General features: G+C 40.7%; 1 protein-coding gene across 1 annotated transcript in view; it reads right to left on the reverse strand.

Annotated features, from left to right (window-relative positions):
* Positions 1 to 20,657, reverse strand: part of STARD13 (StAR related lipid transfer domain containing 13) — a 305,199-nt gene that overhangs the window by 222,812 nt on the left and 61,730 nt on the right. Inside the window, exons 3-4 of the mRNA XM_059826737.1 lie at positions 5,196 to 5,342; positions 434 to 568 (exon numbers count right to left, since the gene is read on the reverse strand). Coding sequence (XP_059682720.1) covers positions 434 to 568; positions 5,196 to 5,342 — 282 coding nt within the window. The remainder of the gene's footprint in view (positions 1 to 433; positions 569 to 5,195; positions 5,343 to 20,657) is intronic.

A 20,657-nucleotide genomic window follows, 5' to 3' on the forward strand; every position in this document is an offset into this window, starting at 1 on the left:
TAACCAACAGCCAAATTAAAAATCCCAAGAGACTAATTCTAAAATAAGCAATAAAGAAGAAGATGCAGAGGTTGATCTGATGCCTGGAATCCATCACATCTAACCTCCAGATGAGATTAATTACTCTTTAAAAATAGCTGTTTCTTTCCATTGTGTATAAAGGCAGTCCAAGTGACCTGTTCAGATCTAGAAGTTGTCACTAAAGTTATCTAACATCAGATTAGATGAATCCCACAGCCCTGGAGTCTCACTGAAGACCGACTTAACTTTTATCTGTACCTCTTTTGCAAACCAAACTCCTCTGTACAGGGCAATATTTGCAGAACAAATTACTTCGAAGAAACGCAAGGACAATTTTAACGATAAATAATAAATCTTGAGGTTACTGAACCTGAGAGTCAGAGAATCTTGTAAATACACTGTAGCTACTCACATCGGTTTTAGGTCGTGCTCCAGTTGACACTGGGTATGGTAAACAGTCTAGATCCTGGTATTCTGCTCTTCTATTTTTCCAATATCCCTTTCCTTGATGATCTCCATAAAAGCCTGTCTCCACTTGAACAGGGAACTGTAAAAGAATTTTTAAAACTCTGTAAATAAAGGCAAGTCATAAATATTTTTAATGTGAACTGCAAGATAAAAGCATTGGAATTTTATCTTGTTAAAGCTTTTTTTCTCTGCTGTAAGGTAAAAATTTGGCCTCAATCTTTTATCTTAAAACCACCTGCTGCATCATTTTTACATTTTGCTAAGTTAGACATCCAGATATTATGTGAAGTGGTTTCCTTAACAGCTAGTACACACAACTGGAGAACTAATAAACACTAGTATACCTTCCTAAATATCAAGGAACTGAATCACCTCTACCTTAGAAAGAAACATGGTTTTATTCAAATTATTTAAAACTATCTTTTCACTTTATTTCATGTTTGTTTTTCTAACTTAAAACAGAGACCCTGCAATTTCCTGTTTTCGAATCACAGACACTGAACTTTCCAAATCCACTTTTCCTTGTCCCCCAAACCTGGGGAGATCTCACTCAATTGCTCTGCTCCCACACCATTTTTTAAAAGATGCATGTCCTAACTCTGGGCCCACATGTACGCGGCCACACTGAGTTCAGTGCCAGGAAGAGACCAACAACATTCCCCCACGTATCCTGGTTTGCCTCAAAAGAACAACGAGGTGTGCAAGCAAGGAACAAGCTGTGCTGCAATCTAGCAGGATCCATGCTGGGAACAATCAGGGAACTAGGATCATGGGTGCACTGCAGAGCAGTCCCAAGCTGTTGGGTACAATCAATCAAAATCAGCCCATTTTCTGGCTGCTCCCCTTCACAAGAGGACAAATTTGCTGCTGGTCTTTAACAGCAACTGCCTAGTTCCCAGTTAGTATATTTTTGGGGCTGTAAATTGAGGAGGCTTTGCAAAGTTGACAAAAGAATCAGTATGTGGCCCAAAAAAGTTTGATGATAATATGCTATTGCAAAAGAATTAAGAGAATGTGTAAGTTAAAGACAAAATTTTGTTCAATGAAAGTCATATCTCTAATAGAAGACAGGGTAATTATAATCAAACAGGATTTCTGTATCACTATCCATGAATGATAAAGGACTAAAAAAAAACCAAGTGTGATTCTCATTCTTCAGATCTGCTGGTTTTTCCGTACTGAAACTGAGTACTAGACATCAAATGGCAATGAAGCAGATACATTAAACAACACTGAAAAACACTGTTTACAGTAAGACCGTTTTATCTCTGCTATCTCATTTACAAAGTACCTCCTTCTACATTGCTAGGAAAGACTTTTTTTCCATAGGAAAGGTACAGGTTTTAGAGGAGCAGTACTATTAATTGCAGTTTTCTGAAGCTAGCAGTTTTGTTGTTAGTACATTCAGATAGCCCAGCTTTTTGTAGTTATAGCATGTATTTATAGCATTGGTGAGAGAATGTTTCAGAAAATAATTTGATGCCAGGTTTTTTTTTTTTATACCTTTTCTGAATCAGATATGGAGTCATCCAGCCACTGCTACTGCACAGTGCTATTTCCCAATTAAAAAATGACCAGCAGTAACTTGCAGTTTACAGAGAAGACTGACCAAGGGAAGTTAAACCTCTTAGCATTTTTTTAGAAGTTATTATGTTTTGGAAAATACCTTAAATTTGTTCACCAAAATACTACAAGACCCCCTACTCTAACCCAGTAAGTCCCATAACATTTATTCACCCAGTCCATTTTCATTAAACTAGCAAATAATCAGACTTCTTCCTGCAAAATTTTTGTCCAGTGGAATATTATTAATGACAGATATCTTCACAACATGAAAATGTAAAGAATAATAAAATATTAAAGAGTTACTTCCATAAAGAGATGAAAAAATCCTTAGTAGAAAACTGACTGGTTCAACCCAGTGATTAAATTACAGAATGTATCCCCGAGTCACAGCATCTGCCATACAAAAGAAATACTCTGTCATCTGTTAAAAATTGCCCACACCCTCAAGAGACCAGTTTTCAGAGCAGCAGCTCCACCAAACATGTTGCCACTCATACAGTAGTCACCTACTTTTGAGACCTTGGATCTACAAGTTGGCTTTGCATCTGTGAGCACTTCACCCCAAATCCTTTTCAATCATAATTTCTTGTGTCAGTTCCCAGTTTACATAATCAAAGTAGGATAAAAACATATGAAGAACCCATAAGCGGTTCATCATTTTATAGAAGCCAAATTTACACAGTTACTAGTAAACATATGTCTGAGATAGATCTTCTTCCTATTCAAGTTTCATTGTGAGTGACAAGAATAAAATGTTTGGTATGTGTGCAACAAATTACAAGCTATAATGAGAAATATGGACCAAATGGGATGAACTGATAGAAGATAAATTACTCATACAACTTGTATGAAAACAAGAGTTTGTTCATTTTTTCCGCTGCAACTGTCATTTTGAGATTTTTAAAATCTGTTTCTTCACAGCAAACTCATGGACAGATTTAGGAGGATGTATTTTGCTGCTTTGACTATACGGGAAGCCTAAGGTCAACCCATTTTTGAAGGCAAATTATTCTTAAATGTTTAAATTAGGGTAGATGATTCCCTTGTTCAGAAATGGTTTGACTACAAACACCTCTGCAGGAGACAGCAAAGGGCGTCCCATCATCAGTCCCACAACAGATTGTCCCTGACTCTTTTCTTGCTCTGATCTTGCTGGTCTCATCGGGAAGACCTTTGTGTTAAATGACCTCTCCAGCTCCTGTAGTGAAATTGGCTTTTTGAGGTTTAAAGGACATTTCCAGTCTGTCAAATAAGGCCACAATAAAAATATGGCTGATTCACATTATCTTTGCCTGTCCATAGACAATTAAAATGAAGCAAGCTCTCCTGCTTCAGAATGGGAAGAAGACGTGACCTGATAAAGAGGAGTGTAACTGCTCAAATATCATAGTGAGGAAAATGGTAATTATGGCACTGATGTTAGAAACATCCTTGAAATCTTTTTGGACTTATCCAAACAGATGCAACTATTGGTAAGGGAAACAAGTGTGCCAAGACCAGTGAGACTGGCTTGGAGGTAGGTTTTATCTGTGTATTAAGCATGACCAGCTCTGTATGGCTAGCACAGGCTTTTGGTGGGGGAATATGCCCCAGGAAGAAGGCTGTGCCTGAAGTCCTGGCCTCTGTACTCAGATGTCTTGCCACTAGGCTTCAGCAAGTGCAAGCACTTGGAATGCTGGTGTTGGCATTCTCTGTGCAACCACTTTTGATGATGTTGTCCTTATGTATCAAAGGGCATTTGAAAACATTGTCTATTTGGATTTGTTTTTCTGCTGTCTACATGCTACATGCCCTTCATTGAATGCTCCAGCAATAGATTTGAAGTCCAGTGTCCTATGATGTTCAAGTCATCATGGAGAAAGAATGATGCCTAACCAAATCATGGTTTTTGCCTTAGTACAATAGGCACAGCCATAAAATCACAGGCGTTTGAATCACTGGTTACCAAAACCAGACTGCCTCACAACGGGAAGTGCTCAAACTCTGATGGCTTGGATTTCACTTTCAGGCAGAAAAGCAGACTACACTACCACAGCATTTTGACAGAAGACATTGAGCAGTCTCCTACAAGAAGACAGAACACTGTCCATTAATAGACAAGTTAATGATGAAATTAATTCAGTTGGACAGACCTGGTTCTGACTTGCTGACGTATACAATAAGAAAGAAACGAGACACAGTCATGGCCACTCCATTACTACCACTCTCTTTGCAGAATATGAAAATGCATACTGCAAAGCCCAACACCAAGATGCAAGATTCTGAATGTCTCACCTTGAGAGACACGAACATTTACACTGCGATCTGCACAGACATTTACTTAAAGAATTTACTTTTACAAAATGAAGCAGCATTGAAACAGCAGCAATGGCAAAATCATTCAAACAAGCTCACCTTCTGGGAATTTCAAGCCAGCACTAACATTCAGAGCTGCAAATCCAAACAACTCTATCTTAAGAACTGACTTTAATCATAGCCTAAAGCAGAGAACAAACACTCCTACTTCTCACGCTGTTCACTCTCCAGTTACTTGCTTCTGTAAAAAACCTTGCTTATTCAAAAATTACAAAACTAATATCATTGCTCCTTAATCCCATTTGCCCTCAAAATAAAAGCTTGAGAAACTGCATGTCACAACTGATGACACCTGCCACCACGAAATATTCTTAACTAGAGGAATGCAGCTCTAAATCAAATATACAGATAAAATAAACAAATATTAATTCAACTCTTAATGAAGATACATAGTGTCTCTCTTGCTGCTATGTCTTTAAATAAATATAACAAGTGTAAACAAGGTAGCACTGGAACTTCAAATTAACAATACTCTACCCTGAAAAACTATCAAATGCAATCATCTGGATTCAAATTCCCCTCTAAAAAAGGTGTTTAATGATTTTAAGCCATAATGACAGAAAACTTACAAGTTTCATCCTATGACATTTCTGTTTATTTGGCCGTTAGTTGTCTAAGCAGTTAATGAGATTTTGTTATTATTGAGTGAAACACCGTAACTTACTTCATCCTTGAACCTGAGCTCCTCAGCCTATCCAGAAACACAACCAGTTCTGAAAACCATGGCTTGATGACGATCTGATAGCTAAGTGCTAGAAAACATATCATACGACACACATTCTTACCAGTTGTTTGTGCCTTTTGGTAGAAGGAGTACTGGAGGGAAAAGAGCCAGCACTCAGAGCTTCTTCAATATCTAAATTCAACTGTTCCAATTTCTTCATAAGACATGACATAGAGTCTGACCATTCAGATCCTTTTTCTGGTTGGGTCTAAAAGAAATCAAACATATATGAAGTCTTAAAACATTCAAGCTTTTTGTAACTTGAAGACTCCCATTTTTCTTCTAGCCCTCAAGCAAAAAGCTGACCAACTCTTTCCCTGTCCTTGGGTAACTTTCACCATTTAGAAAGCTTCAATTATCACTCCAATCCTGATGACACATACTCATAGCTGTTCTTCATACTCAAATGATCACACTCCTCTTCTGTATATCTGAATGGCTTTCTAACACTTCATCTTGGGTGAACTACTGCCAGCTCAAGCTAAGCACAAGCAACACCAAAACCAAAGTAACTTTAATGTCTCCTTCTTAAGCCACTTCTATGTCAGCATCTCTCCACTGACTGCTTGTTGTCAATAAAAATAAGAACATTGAAGGTCATCATGTGCACTGTATTTTGTTCCTAACTATAACTCCAGACTACATCAAGTCTTGCAGCTTTCTTCTGCCCATCCATTGGGAATACTTTACTGGTCTCAAATGCTTTCTGTTTTCATGGATGTATCTTCCCCTTTTATCTGAACTGCTTCACTGTATAATGAAAACATTAATCCATTGTAGTGCAACTGCCAAAACTACTTTTCTTGTTCCTTAGTTTCCTCAAAGTCCTTTCCAGTGACTCCCCTGAAGCATATTCTCATGGCAGTCACTGTGAATGCTGCTGCATTATGCCTCATTTTCCTCATTCAAATCACCTCTGAAGATTCACAAGAGAAATACAGTTGCACTGACCTCCCTGTCATCACGGGCAGCTACAACTCCCCAGACTAGTCTCTATCCTGAAGCTACTTCAGTTCTTTCATCTGTCTTACTTTCACAAACAATACGTACCTTTGCACAGAGGACAATTTCACAGCAAACAATTCTAACGGACTGAGCATATAAACAGTAATAGTGTGTTGCCATCCTGCCAAAATCCTAAGAGCATCATACCAATACTCCACAATACCTAGGGGAGCTAGATGAATGTTGTTATTATTCTTACCTGTTAAACTTTTATGGTGATTATGTTTCCTTATGAGATTTTTACAAGTGGGACAGAGAGATAATTGTAATTTGCTTGCTATCATAGAAAAAAGCTTTAGAAATAGAATCCAGAAGGCTCACTCCAGTATTACACTGACGTATATTTTTACTAATGGAATTGCTCATCTTCACCACAGTAACTAAGAATAAGGCCCCAGCTCGTCAGACATCTGGTCCCATATTACCAGCAGAAGCATGTTCCCTTCAGAGGGGCTAGTATTATCCTTGTAAGAATTGTTTTGAAACACAGAAAATTAAATATCTGGTCTTAGTTTTCCAAACCGTTATCTGGAATTTCCCAAATTTTTATAACCTCTGAGTATTTTTCCTGAAAAGCTGTTAAAAGTGCTAAGCTGTATTTCAACTCTGTAGCTATTAAAATTATTTAAACAGATTCTTTGATTACTTCCCATTGTCATCCCAAACATTTTAAAGTAAAATATAGGAAATACAGGATGTTCCACAGAAAGTGAGTATCAAAAGACAATGCTCATGTTGAATCCTTTCTGAGTGAGATGATCTTACACAGGAAGTGTGCATGTTGATAAATGTCTACGACACTCATTTCTAGACACAGGAAAGATTCTACATTTTTCTGTAGTTATCCTTCCTCATGTATGGATCTTTCCAATACTAAAGAATGCTCAAGAAAACCAACAACAAGGAAAAAACCACATAACCCAACCCAAATTCCAGCAACAATGAATGTAGAAAGTCCGTCAAAATCTAATAGGAAGATTTTAGTTCTCAACACAGTTAAGCTGCAATTTAAGAAAAAGGAGCTGTAAGAATGTGCTTTCTTACTGATTAGTGGTAAACAATTCTGAGGCAACAATTACGTACAGAAATGAGTAAAATGTGTTTGATTTCAGTGAGTTATGCAAAAATTGTACTTGCCAGGTGACAAACATTGAAGGTTACAAAAGAAGTTAGGATTTTTGAGTTTAATGAAAAGTAGGAGAGATTTACACTAGTGCGAACGGTCTGTTTTCTGTTCCATGACAGAAAAGAGCACTTCGGGGGCTGGAGGAGTGTCTCTAATTTAGCATTTTCCATAGAAAATGGAAAGATGAAAATGCACGGAGACTTTAAGAAAGGCTTCCAAATATTTCTGATGAAGACACTCCAAATGCATGTACTAATGCACATATATGGTATAGAGTTACAGTAAAAAATACAGCTCCATGCATTGGGAGGCATGCTTTCCCTTTATCTCAATAAATATTTACCTACTGGAACAATACTTCCAGCATTCACCAACACTCTGCAATACATCTGTACAAGCCAAACCCCCTTATTTTTATAAATTCCTTGTTTTACTTTAATGGAACTCAAACCACAGTCATTCCTTAAAAATACAAGTCCTGAAGAGTTTCCCCAAACTATAACTCTCCTAGCTTTCTCCACTCAGTTCTGTCTTTTTTAGTTCAGTAAGACTCTACATTGTGTCATTAAGGGGGTGACGAGAAAGATGGGTTTTCATTATCCTTCAAGATAAAGCCAAATGGACCTAGTTAACAAATGCTATTCACTAATTGGAAATTTGGCACAAAAGTGCCATTTGGAACAAATGCTGATTGGCTACATATTTCAGAGGTTGCCTGAAATTCCTGCCGAACAGCAAAAACATGATGCTACTTACATTCAAAAATATACAGCCTGCACAGTAGGACTTCTAACCAGTGAATAAACTCTGCCTAAGCCATTCACAAGGAACACAGCTCCCCAGTGTTCAGCCCTAGGAACTAGGTTTGATGCTATCAAAGTGCTCAGAAGAGCTGAGTATCAGTGTATCCTGCCCATAGCAACTGCAAAGGCAGTAGGGTCAGAGCATCTTAGGAAGCTTTTGGGTCTTGCCCTTCAGGAGGAAAAAAAATCTCACTCTAAATTATCTAAGAATCATGGTCTGCTTTATTAATCGTTTTTTCCCTCAAAAGGTGTACAGGGAAAACACTTGTTTCCATATACTCTCAAGGTCTCCTTTTTTTGTTGGAGCTGCAGTCATTCAGCAATACATAGGAATACTGTTATCTTTTGAAGAACCTGAAAAGCTTAGAGAGAGAAGTACATTACAGGAACACTTCTTCTATGTTACCTCAGAATATAGAATCATAGAATCATTTAGGTTGGAAAAGACACTTAAGATCATCAAGTCTGTTAACCTAGCACTGCCAAGTCCACCACTAAACCATGTCCCCAAGCGCCTCATCCACATGTCTTTTAAATACTTCCAGGGATGGTAACTCAACCACTTCCCCGGTCAGCCTGTTCCAATGCTTGACAACCTTTTCAGTGAGGAAGTTTTTCTTAATATCCAATCTAAACCTTCCCTGGTGCAACTTGAGGCCGTTTCCTTTCATCCTATCCCAGACAGATGAGCAGTAGCAGAAAGTGAGACCAAAGAATCCCTTGTCAAACAAATCTTTCAAGGTGGAGCAACCTTGTCTACGAACACCACGTCATACATTAGGCAGAGAATGACATATTGGCCTTCAAAGTGAACTCATTTGCCATATGGTTTTCTCAAGTCCTATACACTCAGGTTAGATAAAAAAGAATAAAAATACCATAAAACAGAAGTATCATCCTCTGTGCTAAATATAAATTTAAGTGGTATGCACTTCCTTAAACTTAAAGCAGTTACAAATGCTGCTATTATGCTTCAGATAGTTATTGTATATTAAGAACTAACCCAACTATTTAATATTTACTAAGACACATTTAGCAATCAGTCAAACATAAAATTTACTTGTAGGTTGCTACTTTCTACAGCAACCACAGCTTGTTTTAGAACAGCAACCTTAATGTTTTTGTTACATGTACACATTCATTTCCAGATTCTGTGTTCACTTACATAGCTGAAATTTCATTACTACCAATAACAAATTACAGAGGTAAAATAGGGCACAAGATTATGGCCCATCACCTAAACAATTACTTGCTCTTTCCTTAGATTGCGAAGTAAATACATTCCAGACATGCAACTATTTGTGCCTTTTGGACCAAAGTCTTCTGCACCCTGTTTTTCAGCTTTCAAGTGTTCTTCACTAATCTTATTCAGCAAAAACATCTGTGATAAAAGGCATATTTGTTTCAATGTTTTGCCCATGAAGCTTACTGCAATAGGCATAATAGCTGCCAGCAAATCTAAATTTAAACTGAAAGAATGTGGCAGAAATGAACAAGTCCATATAGAACACTCAGAGGTCAGGGTTAACCTCACTGCCAGACCTCATCCTATACTGGAAGCAGAAAAGCTTCCAAGTGAAGGGTTATGAGAAAATTACACAACTCTAAATTTATCTGATAACTTGTAGCTTTCACTTCAGAAACTTTCAATAGGTCCAATTGTTCTGATAATTAATGTATTGTAAAACTTTGAGTGATAAATTACTAACCTCCAAATAAAAAAAATACCAATGCTATTTAACCCTCCTCCCTAATATTAAATTGGTTTAGGTAAAATTCTCTCTGATGTACAGCTTAGATCCATAAAGAATGATTTTGTGGAAATATTTCAGAGACCAAATATCGTATTTTGCTCTTGCAGCACTAATGGGGCTCCTCTGTTCTCAAAAGAAGCTCTGTGTAAAAGAAGGTCTCTCAGCCACGGGTGGTTTTGCCTGTTGGGCCTGGGGGAGGAAGCCAGATTGGTTCCTTATACAAAATCCTTCTGAAAAAAAGTATTTAGAATACAAAGAACTCTTTCATTCTCAAAATAGATTTATGCGTGCCTTCTATATTGAAGATAAAATATTTCAAACGGAATTTTCCCTCACATCCCACTATAGTGTTGCTTAAATATTTACAGAGCTTTTAGATGGATGACTAACTTGTGGCACCTTCCTCCTGGAAAGCAGGTACAGTAAACTCTGCAGTCAGCAACCTTTCCACTTCTAAGAACTGTACTGCTATCTATCTGAAATGATCAAGGAAAGTCTCCTCAATCTCTCAAGTCAGCAGGCAAAACCATGTGCATAGCTAGGTTGCTGGGAAAGAGAAAGGTCTTCAGGGACATCGCATAAAATTCAGAGCAATCTGGATCCTTCTGATCCCCAAAACATGGAAGCATTCACTTATGATGGGCTATTAGGATCTCAGCAGTTTTCCCAAAGAAAAGGTACAGAAATACTAATATGAAGATGGCGTTAATTTAATAGGTTTTAAAGGAAATGCCTTTTCCAGGATGAGCCCTTTCCCCCCAAACCTAGGATATTTACACTTCTTAAATACATCTGTGTATGGAGCTTCATTTTTCCTTCCTGTCCAGTTACCTTCTCCTTTGCACTTTCCTGCCTGAGGGTGTGCAGCCCCAAGCTACTGATTTCTTCAAACAGGTTTTCAGAAGTGACACAAGCTGTAACTGAATGAACCCAATGAAACCTTCTAAGTGTTTGATGCTCCAAAGCAAATTAAACTGATTTTTAAACATGCTTAAGGTTGTTTCTGGCTTTTCTCCATTTCCCCTCATAGTGCCACCACATAACTGACTTCATCTTCTTTCACTAAGCTTAACCGTGCATTTCTATAACCTACATGTTTGTGCTTTAGTAAACCACTAGCTATGTCTTTGAGGATTAATACAGTACAATATAGAAAAATATTGTGGAAATGCTAACTTCAAGACATAGAACAATAAGGATATACACTTGGGATTTTTTTTATGATTAAAAGGTGCACAACATGGGAGAAAAGGGAACGCAAAGATGTGGTACCATGAGAAAATAACGTAACACAACACTTACCTCATTTCATATATTTGACTATTTGACTTTTTAAAGGCAAACTCATACCAGTTCAGAAATAGACTCAATTACTTTTTACAACAGCTTTTAATCTCTCAGACAGTGAATTGGTAAATTTGGCCTTTAATTTGCAATCAACACATTGATCTTGCACAGTGATAATGTCCATCGTATACAAGAAAGCAGAATCCTGAAGTCCCATCTCTCTTTCAAGTGTTCCTGCATCAATTCTTAAGGACTATTGGTCTAAGCTAGGCAGGACAGGAGCCCTGGTACCAAGAGAGTCTTCCAAATATTAGTTTATGGAAATGCTTCCCAGATGAAGAAGCCCGAGCTAATTTCTGGGACTGAAAGCCATAAGCTGTACCAGCATGGTGCTTCATTCAAGACAAGAGAGAGAGATTGGAAAGGGAAAAGAAATGGATTTTGTTGAAGAAAAGGTGTGGGGCAAAATGCTTTGGAAAACAAGTGCACATTACTGCAGAAGTTTTAAAGTGCAGTAGCCCATTGCCACAGCCAGCCTAGTATGAAAATTCTGTGGCAGGTTTGTTTTGTTTCTAGTAAAAGCAACTAATATCGTATTGGACTTCTCATTTGAAAAATGACAACTTAAAAAGGCATGTAGTTGGTTTTAACATCAAATTGTAACTTGGTTTTGCTCCAATGATTAAAAATCCCCTTTTTGATTTTCCCAGTTCACAATGCCTACAGCAATTCTCCACCTTCTAACAAATTATGATGTCAAGCAACACCGAATTTCACAAACAGGCTGTCTGACAAGCCTATACTGCCGAGACACGCTACAGAACTGGCACCCAAATGGCCAGACAAGCTGTCTTAATTGACATCTGCTCCGATTTCAGCACACAAATTATCCTCTTGGGTTATCCCATCTTCAGCTGCTTCAGAATGGATGCCAGCTCATCATTTATCTATTCTACCATTTCCTCCATCTTGTGAGGTAGAAGAAGTGAACTGTGCTTCTTGTATCCCAAACACCTGCTCTAAGCAGCGAATTCCTAACGCCATCCACTTGCATTCGGTTTGGCACCGTCTGCAACAGTGTTTGTACCTGCACATCACAATTAGCGAGCGTGAATGTCAAAATAGTTTACACACATAGGTATTAAGATGCATTAAACTTCTCCACCAAAAATTACTAACTTCAAAATACAGTAACTCTTACCATGACTACCTTGGAAAACGTAACTAACCTGTGCCTGTTTACAGAGGGTATCTTCCTGCAGTGCTTGTTGACTAAGCAATGGTGTGTTTCAGACTGGGTTTCACAAAAGCTGAGAGGTCTCATGCCACTAAAGCAACAAAAAATTACATACTGGAACAGGTAACTTACAGCTCATTCTCCCCAGTGTGTTCAGTTGCACCTATAGACTATCTTTTGAGATTGGATAAGGCTTAATCTGTTTTCTTAAAAAAGGTTTATCTCTTTGTAAAAACATTGTGGTTAGAGCCATCCAGGACATAGAAAAGCTGGGCTCAGCTTCATCTTTGGCCTAATGCATTTTATATCAGCTCTCCCATCATTTTAAAAATCAGCAGGAAGAAGAAAAATGGCATCACTTTAGCACTGAGTACAAGTGGCTGTGCAGGAAGTTCCTCCTCTCCTTCTTCCCAAAGAGGAAACAAGCATGAAAATCTGCTTTACCAGATGTGGCACCTACTTTGAGGGGAACAGATCAGAATAGTTTTGCCAAGTTTTAGCCAGCAACTATGCTCTACAAAGTAGATAAACACTTTGATAAGACTAGTGTATTGGTCTTCCTAGTCCTACAAGCAGGACTTCATCACCAGGCTACACATCTGAGTTGCTTCCATTACATGTTGTTTCTCTTATTTGTCCAACAAATCTTGAATTATTTTTGCACAGGCAAAGCTACAAGAGGACAACCTATGCCCGTAAAAACTTACCATCAGAAATTCTTCTGGAAAGTAGAAAACATAGACTAATGTCTTTCAAACAGTTGAGAAAGCTGAATTCTTCTCTTTTGGGGAAGATAAACCACTAAATTATGGAAAATGGTAATACAGCACCTCTTTCTTTTACAAAGAGAGCAGCAGCCCCCATTGCATTTTGTGGAAACCTTCATCCTCAGGATATACATGCAGGCTCTGTGTCCACCAAAGTGACTCAAGAGCAACCAGTCCCACCTGTGTGCTGCCTCCCAGTCAAGGTTAGCTTCAAGCTATAAGCATCAAGCTGTTGGTCTTAGAATGAATTGTACAATTTTGACACACGCAGGAAAAAAGCAAGCAGGAGATCTTAAATTGAGAAAACATCCCAGAAAGTAACAAAACCAATGCCTGGCTAGCCTAATAGCCAGTCTCAGATAGTGGTCAGCAGCTGATGCCTGAAGAAAGGGTGAAAGAACTGGGCAATAATAACCTGGTATTTCACACCGGATGCTCTCCAACTTTTCAGTACCACAAGCTGCAAGTTGTACCACAACAGTAGCCATTAAGCAGCAAACTAAACAGGACTTTCATGCCAAGCAACCAAATTCTGCCCGTGTCCTAGATTCTTCTGGATTTGATCCAAACACTAAAAATTCAGTGCAGTTCTGGATGAATTCTCAGATCATAACCAACAAAACCATGACAAGGGCAGCTCTTCAGTTATGACATTTTGACTTAGACATGCACACTACAAAACGCTGCGAAGTCCACTGCTTCATCTGAAACCTCCATCTTCTATTAAACAACGTGCATAGCCTGATGGAGCTCCAACAGAAGTAACACACTATTCTGAGTTCTTCTGTGGTAATGTTTGAGGTCTTTGGTAAAGAAATGGTCTAGTCTAAATACTAGACCATGATAGTAAATAAATACTCTAGTTTGATCTAGGTCTTCCAAGACAAATGCAAACTAGGTCATGCTGCATCTTAACACAATGAGTAAGGAGAAAAAAATTTCTTCTCCAAAGCATAAATGACTGCTACCTTAGCAGTTTTAAATGCTACAAGATTTAAAGCTCTAATGCTGTGCTTGCATGCTACATACAGCTCCTTCTTATGCTATACTAGTAAAAGAAGAAAATCTTTATGCATATTTGCTTCTTTCTCACCAGATCCTTGTTCTCGTTCTTCTTCTGTTCTATGTGGGAATGAGAACATATTTCTCCTATATTGAAAGTGATTTTCATTTAGAAGAGTGCAGGGAAGACAAATACCCATGTGGAGTCCACAGAGGCCTCCCCTGGTGACATGACCTTGCTGGACACAAATGTGTATGTAGTAAACTACACCCCTACTGGCTCTAAGTAAAGGAAAATGAGTGTGACTGATGGACACAACACAGTCTTTGCTGGAGACTAGTAGCAAAAAAGTAACATGAAGAAGAAAACTGTTACAGCAGATAAAAGGATAGTGATAGGATGATGCAAAAAATGATTTTGTGACCCATGTAACATTCAGGAGGTCCCAGACACAAACCCTACAAAGGGTAAAGCAAACTTTGGGAAAAGGCGTTCAAAAGCCCTAGAGGAAAAGCTACTAATAGGCTTTTCTGCAGTGTAAAGCACTGGAGCCTCGAGAGGAAGCACTAGTGCCTTACTCTCACTGCTGGACTCAGAACAAAGGAAGCTGTGTGGCATGCCCCAATTTGGAGCCGGGGCAGCACTACCCCACCCTGAGCAACACGAGCCAACATGGGTGCCCTCCCCGGCTCACCTGTTGGGGTGTAGCTGTGGACAGCACATAACTGTCAGCAGGTCATCAGTGCGTGCTGTGTTTCACTTATTTTAACAGCTGAAGTAGGGTTATGCTTAGCATTAATAAAACAGTAACTGAAATTGGTAAAGCAATAATCTTACCTAATATAGTAGTTGAACTAAGCAAGGATTTGTCTGCTTCCTTGGCACACCACCACCCATGCTAATCAGACAACTGTCAGAGTGCACCTTGATGAAAGTTGGTGCTCAGTGTGTAGGCAAAGGGCACTACAGGTACCGAGAGCTGCGAGCCAATCCCTGCCTGCCAGCGCCAATCTAACACACAAGTTGAGTCCTTTTTCTAAAAATACCAATATCGATGTTTCCTTGAAGAACTCTGGAGCAGATTCTAAAGATTAAGATGGTAAAGGATAGAGACAGAGGTCTAGTAATAGCTGGCAAGTTTCTAAATGTAAATATAGAACCTGTCTTGCAACACTAAGGGCCAGAATACTTTAAAAAAAAAAATCTCTGTGTAGGTAACTATAACCTTAACACTTTTCTTCTTAAAATACCAATGTTCTTATGTACCTAACTTTCAGTTATTTTAATCTTAAAAAATCATATATACAGAATTTCCAAGAAAACTGGTAATAGAGATTGTCTCCATGTATTATGGAACTTAAGCTATTCACTAGTTTCTGAGTAAGTCATACAGTGCTTCTTTGGTGCCTACATTACATACAAAAACATAACTCACAAAAACACTATCTATAAATACAAAACTGGTAAAAGCACTGCAATACTATAATTACATTTAGGACAAACTACCAAAAAAACCTCTGCACAGGGTAAAAAGGATACTCTTTCCAAGATTCACTAGCATTCATGGAGTTCTGTCAAACTTGACGTTCATTGTTCCCTCCCCAAAGGTTACTGCAATCTACTATTAAGAAAAAAAATTAACGTTAGCAATCCACTTCTAAACACAAATCAGAAATTAATGGAGAAAATAAAGAGTGAAAGGCACCTTCTGGAACTGAAGAGTACTCAAGGACAAAGAAGAGAAAGCTTGGCAGAAGGAAAGATATTTTTGGTGGCTAAGAATAGGTGGTGATGGGGAAAAGGATGGAACATGAATTATGAGCGAACAAGAGAATAGCAGATAATTGAAATAATGTAAACCTTCTAAATTATATCCTGAACTGATTTTCATCAAGCTAACAATAAAGAGAGGACATTAATCCCAGGCCCAGAAAAGTAATTAGGCACGATTCCCAGATCTTTGCTGGAAGTTTGACACCCAAGTGTCCAGGTTTAACTACTAGGCTTCAGTATTATTCAAAAATAAGTTAAATGCAATCTATGGATTTGCTGAGAATTAAGTCTTTATTGATATATTTAAACGCATTTTAAAAAATCCATTACTCTATTAACCACTCTTGAAACTTTTAGAGCAACAAAAGAAACAAGAGTTATATATCTCATATCGCCGAAATTATTTAAAAAAGCTTATAAAATATAAAAACCATGTATCTTTTTCTTCAAGAAATTATAATGGTTAAAACATCCCTGTATTATTTCACACTACCTAGCTTCATGCCAAGTTATGCTTATCTGTTAAACTAAAATAACAAAGAACACTTTGTGAAAAGTTAGTTTGTGTATAATGCTTCCCGCCCTCCCCGCCAACAAGAACCTGGACTAAGTTTCCCCATATTATACCAATATAATACCACAGAAGTCCTTGTGGTTGTCCCAGTGTAACACAGACCTGCAAGAATGCCTGGGTATAACCACACCAAATTAAAGGCAGCACATACTTTAATTTATGTTTATTTTATGGCAGGCACACTCGTAACATCACATCAGAGTGAAGAAACTTCATTTTGAAACAGCAGTGCTCACAGCAGCAAAGAACCCCGGGATTTTGGACGCAAGACAGTAGAACCATCCAGTAAAAGGCACCACACAAAGGCTTTTTCCTCCAAAAATCATACAGCAGAGAAAGAACAAAGAAAGGTTTTCTCCACTTAGGTCTAAAAAGCAATTTGTTAACATTGTGATCTCCAGGCCACCAGATTTCACCCAGAACCCTGGATTATTAATTATTTAGCCCAAATAATTTGTTTGGCAGTAGCATACTTTATAAAAAAGTGTTGCTTTTTCCCATCCTTCACTTGGGGAAGATTTCTTTCACCAAAAAAATCACGAACCAGGTTGTGCTGTCTCCACACCCTCGTGCTCAAGGGCACTGCACAATGCCACCCGCACCGAGGCCGTGGTGGCACCGCTGAGGCGCACGAAGGCCAGGCCCATCCTGACAGCGCGTACAGCGCGGCCTAGCCCGGCCCTGGTTCCCCGGGCCAAGGCAGAGGCCGGCACGTCCTGCCGAGCGGGGCTGAGGGGAGGCGCCGGCAGGGCTCGCGCTCCCCGCTGCCGCCCTTCCCCCGGCAAGGGCGGGCGGGTTCACGCCACATTTCGAAGCTGACGTGCCCCTTCCCGCTGCGGCGGCGGCCTCCTCGGCCATTTGGCACGGGCGTCCGTGAGGCAGCCGGCGAGCGCCCTGGGTCCCCCCGGCTCCGCCGCCATGCTCGGAGCGGCCGCGGGGGAAGAGGAGGTGCAGCCCTGGAGCTGGCTGCGGGAAAGGAGACGGCGCCTCCCTGAAGAGGGGGCGGAGGAGCGGCTGATGGGGCGCAGGCCCCGCTGAGCGGCTTCCCGCCCTCCCCGCCAACAATGGCCACGGCGCGGCCGTGCGCGCGCCCAAGGGCCCCCAGCCTGAGCCCGCCCTTTCCAGGAGCTCGCGCCAGCTGGGGGAGGGGAGGGGGGAGGAGAGGGGCGGGCGGGGCCCCCGCCTCGGCCAGCGCCCCGAGGTGCGCGCGCAGCGCCGCCAGCTTCCTCTTTTCTTTCCGCTCCCCGCCCCTGCCAGAGCGCGCGCGCGCCACTGTGACGTCCCCGGCGGACGGAGCCGGCAGGGGAGGGCGGGCGGTGGCCGCCGGCTCGCGGGGCAGCAGCGCCACCTGGCGGGCAGCGCTGTGCGGCGGCGCCCGCGGCCCGAGAGCGCGCCCTAACGTCCCGGGAGGGAAGGGCGCTCCCGCCGAGGGGCTCAGCGGCGGCTGGGTGGGCGGCTGGGAGATGCGGGGCCGCTGGGTGAGGGCACGGGGAGCCAGCTCTGCCTTGCCCATGGCCCCCTCCGCGCCCCGCCCCGGCAGCTGTTGGCCTGGGGGCCGCCCTCAGAGGCTCTCTGAGGAGAACCGCCGTGCCGGCCGCGCTCCAGTCAACAGGGAGCCGTTCCTCCAGAGGGCGAGGGTGAGCACAGGAGCCGCCTCCCGCCGGCCCTGCGGGAGCGGTCGAGCCGTCCCCATTGTCTTCAGGGCCGCCGGGGGCCGCGGCCTGAACGCCTCCAGGGGCGGCTGTGAGGAGCCGCCGGGGTGCCCGCGCCGTGAGGGGGACGCCGCGCTGCCCCCTGCCTCGCTCCTTCCCCGGCAGCCCCCCCCCGTGCTCTGTCTTAGTACAAAAACTGTCACAACTGGGGCCGGCTTAGCTCCTTCGTAAAAGGACTCTTCCACAGGGCTGTGCCTCAGTTTGCCCAGTATGAAAGAGCATTTCAGCTAGGAAGACCTGCTTCATGCAGAGCTAAGCGTGCGGAGCCTACTACTGATGCCTTACCTGCACATCTAAGCAGAGGTAGACAATGCTTGAAAGTAATCTAAAGAGAATCTAATTTTCAGAAATATTCCTGCAACTGCACATAGTGGTAGCAAGTTGCTGCTTCTACAGTCAAAGCTACAATTACAGCACTTAAAAATGGCTGCCTGGATGTCTAAATACTTACATACACACATTTCTGAACCATAAGGTTCTACATGGACAATCTGCCCTTCTGTCATACCTGACATATCAGAATAAATTGCACTGACTCTGTTGAGACTGATTCTGTTCACCCTCAGGAAAAGAATTATGTTAAATCTGAGATTTGATTAAATTGCCTTGATTTCAATAGTTTTAATGAATTATAGGAACTTCATGGATAATGTCAGATAGTTACAAATATAAAATTTACCCAAATTCTCAAAGCTAGGCAACACTGGATGTCAGAGGCACACGACTAAAATCATACTTGTGTTTGAACCATTTGATTGTACCTCAGTTTGCCTTGGGACAGTTGATTACTTTTGTTAGTGGTGAGACAGCCTGAGCTCCGCTCTGACATTTGAACACAAAAGGAGACTTCAGACAAGAGAGAAAATTCTTCAAACTCCTCGATTTCAGCATAGCTCAAGAGAATAATGTCTAAAATTAAGCATTTCCGAAAGCATTTAAGATTTCCGTATTTGATTTGACATATTAAAATGAGCCTGAGTGGGCAGATTTGGACAGTCTCATTTTTTGATCTTTCTGGTGATATGAAAAGGTTTTTCTTCAAAGTTCATTACATTTCAGGGCATGAAAGGGAAGGATATGGGGAGGGCAGGAGGGAGGAAGACTGGAAATCCTGCATGCCAAAGTCAGGCTGTAATCACCGTTCCTTTAATTACCAAGAGTGAAGTCTGGCAAAGCATCAGATCCAGATTTGGAGGATCAGCCTCCTACCTTGACATCACGGCACTCAGGAGAAACTGGTAGAACAGGGAATCAAGGCTCTGAAGCCTGAAGTTGAATCATGTTACAGTACAGCTCCTAGTGCCAAGGGAACTTCATTTTAATTGTAGTCCTTTGTCTTTTGGTTCAATACAAATACTAATAAATAAAACTCCAATCTCTGTTCTTCCTTAATAAATAAACATATTGGACCATATCAGTTGAAATATTTTTAAATACCTTTTAAAAATCAGTTCTCTTAATTTTTCCTTCAGGATGGTCTAGTTTAATTTACTTTTTGTAATAGCCCTTTCCTAAGTGTTCATTATTGAAATTTATAGTTTTAATTAAAATGCTAAATGTATTTTTTTCTCTGAGTTTCTTCCCTTATATTTTAATGGTACGTATATGTAAAGTAATTATACTTGAAGTAATTCTTTCATATTGTCTCTCTCTTTTTTTTTTTTTTTCTTTTTTTTTTTTTCCTTGGTGTTTTAAGAGAACAAAGTCGTACTGTTCTGTCTTGGTGCTTGCTCAACTGCTGTGACATTTCCCCCACAACATGTGAGTATTTTAGATAGTTTCAAGCCAGTTTGTAAAATGGGAAGAAATATCAGAGAGATCAAACTTCAAAGTTTAATCAAAATTTGTGTCTGGACAGACACAAGAGACTCGGATGACGGCCCACTATTAGCTAAGGATGAGATATCAGCCCATACAATTTCTGAGCAGCCGCCGACGAGCACATGTGTGTTAACTGGCCAGGCAGTGAAAAGATACAACTAAAGCACATCCTGTCTCTTGCCAGAAGTTTTTTGTTTCTTGCCAGGGGGTTTGGGGAGATTCTGGGGAAAGAGAAATAGGGGAGACATGGGCAGGTGTGGAGAAAATAGCGGGAGGTGGAAACCAGAGACAATGCGAGAATGCTGGGAGAGGACTGGAATATGGTGGAAAAACACTGAGAGGTGGGGAATGGATCAGGGAGCAGGAGGTGCTGAAAGGTGTGAGCCAGGAGGCCGTAGGAAAGCAGGATGCATTAGTTCTGCAGAATGTCAGTGTGGTAATCTTAAATCTGAAAAACACTTTGGAACAATTCTTTACTTTTCGGAGATAACCATCATGGGGTGATTAGCTGAATTCTGTAGAAACAGTAGGACAATAAATTTTCACTTCCTACCCTGAGACACTTGATTTTATAAATGACATTTTTTTCTGTCATGAAGGGCAATTAGTCCCTGATCAAGAAATCGAAGAAAAATACATTGTGAGGGAGGTGATGGGTTGT

The sequence above is a fragment of the Gavia stellata genome, chromosome 1, assembly GCF_030936135.1.
Source record: "Gavia stellata isolate bGavSte3 chromosome 1, bGavSte3.hap2, whole genome shotgun sequence".
Classification (NCBI taxonomy): Eukaryota; Metazoa; Chordata; class Aves; order Gaviiformes; family Gaviidae; genus Gavia; species Gavia stellata.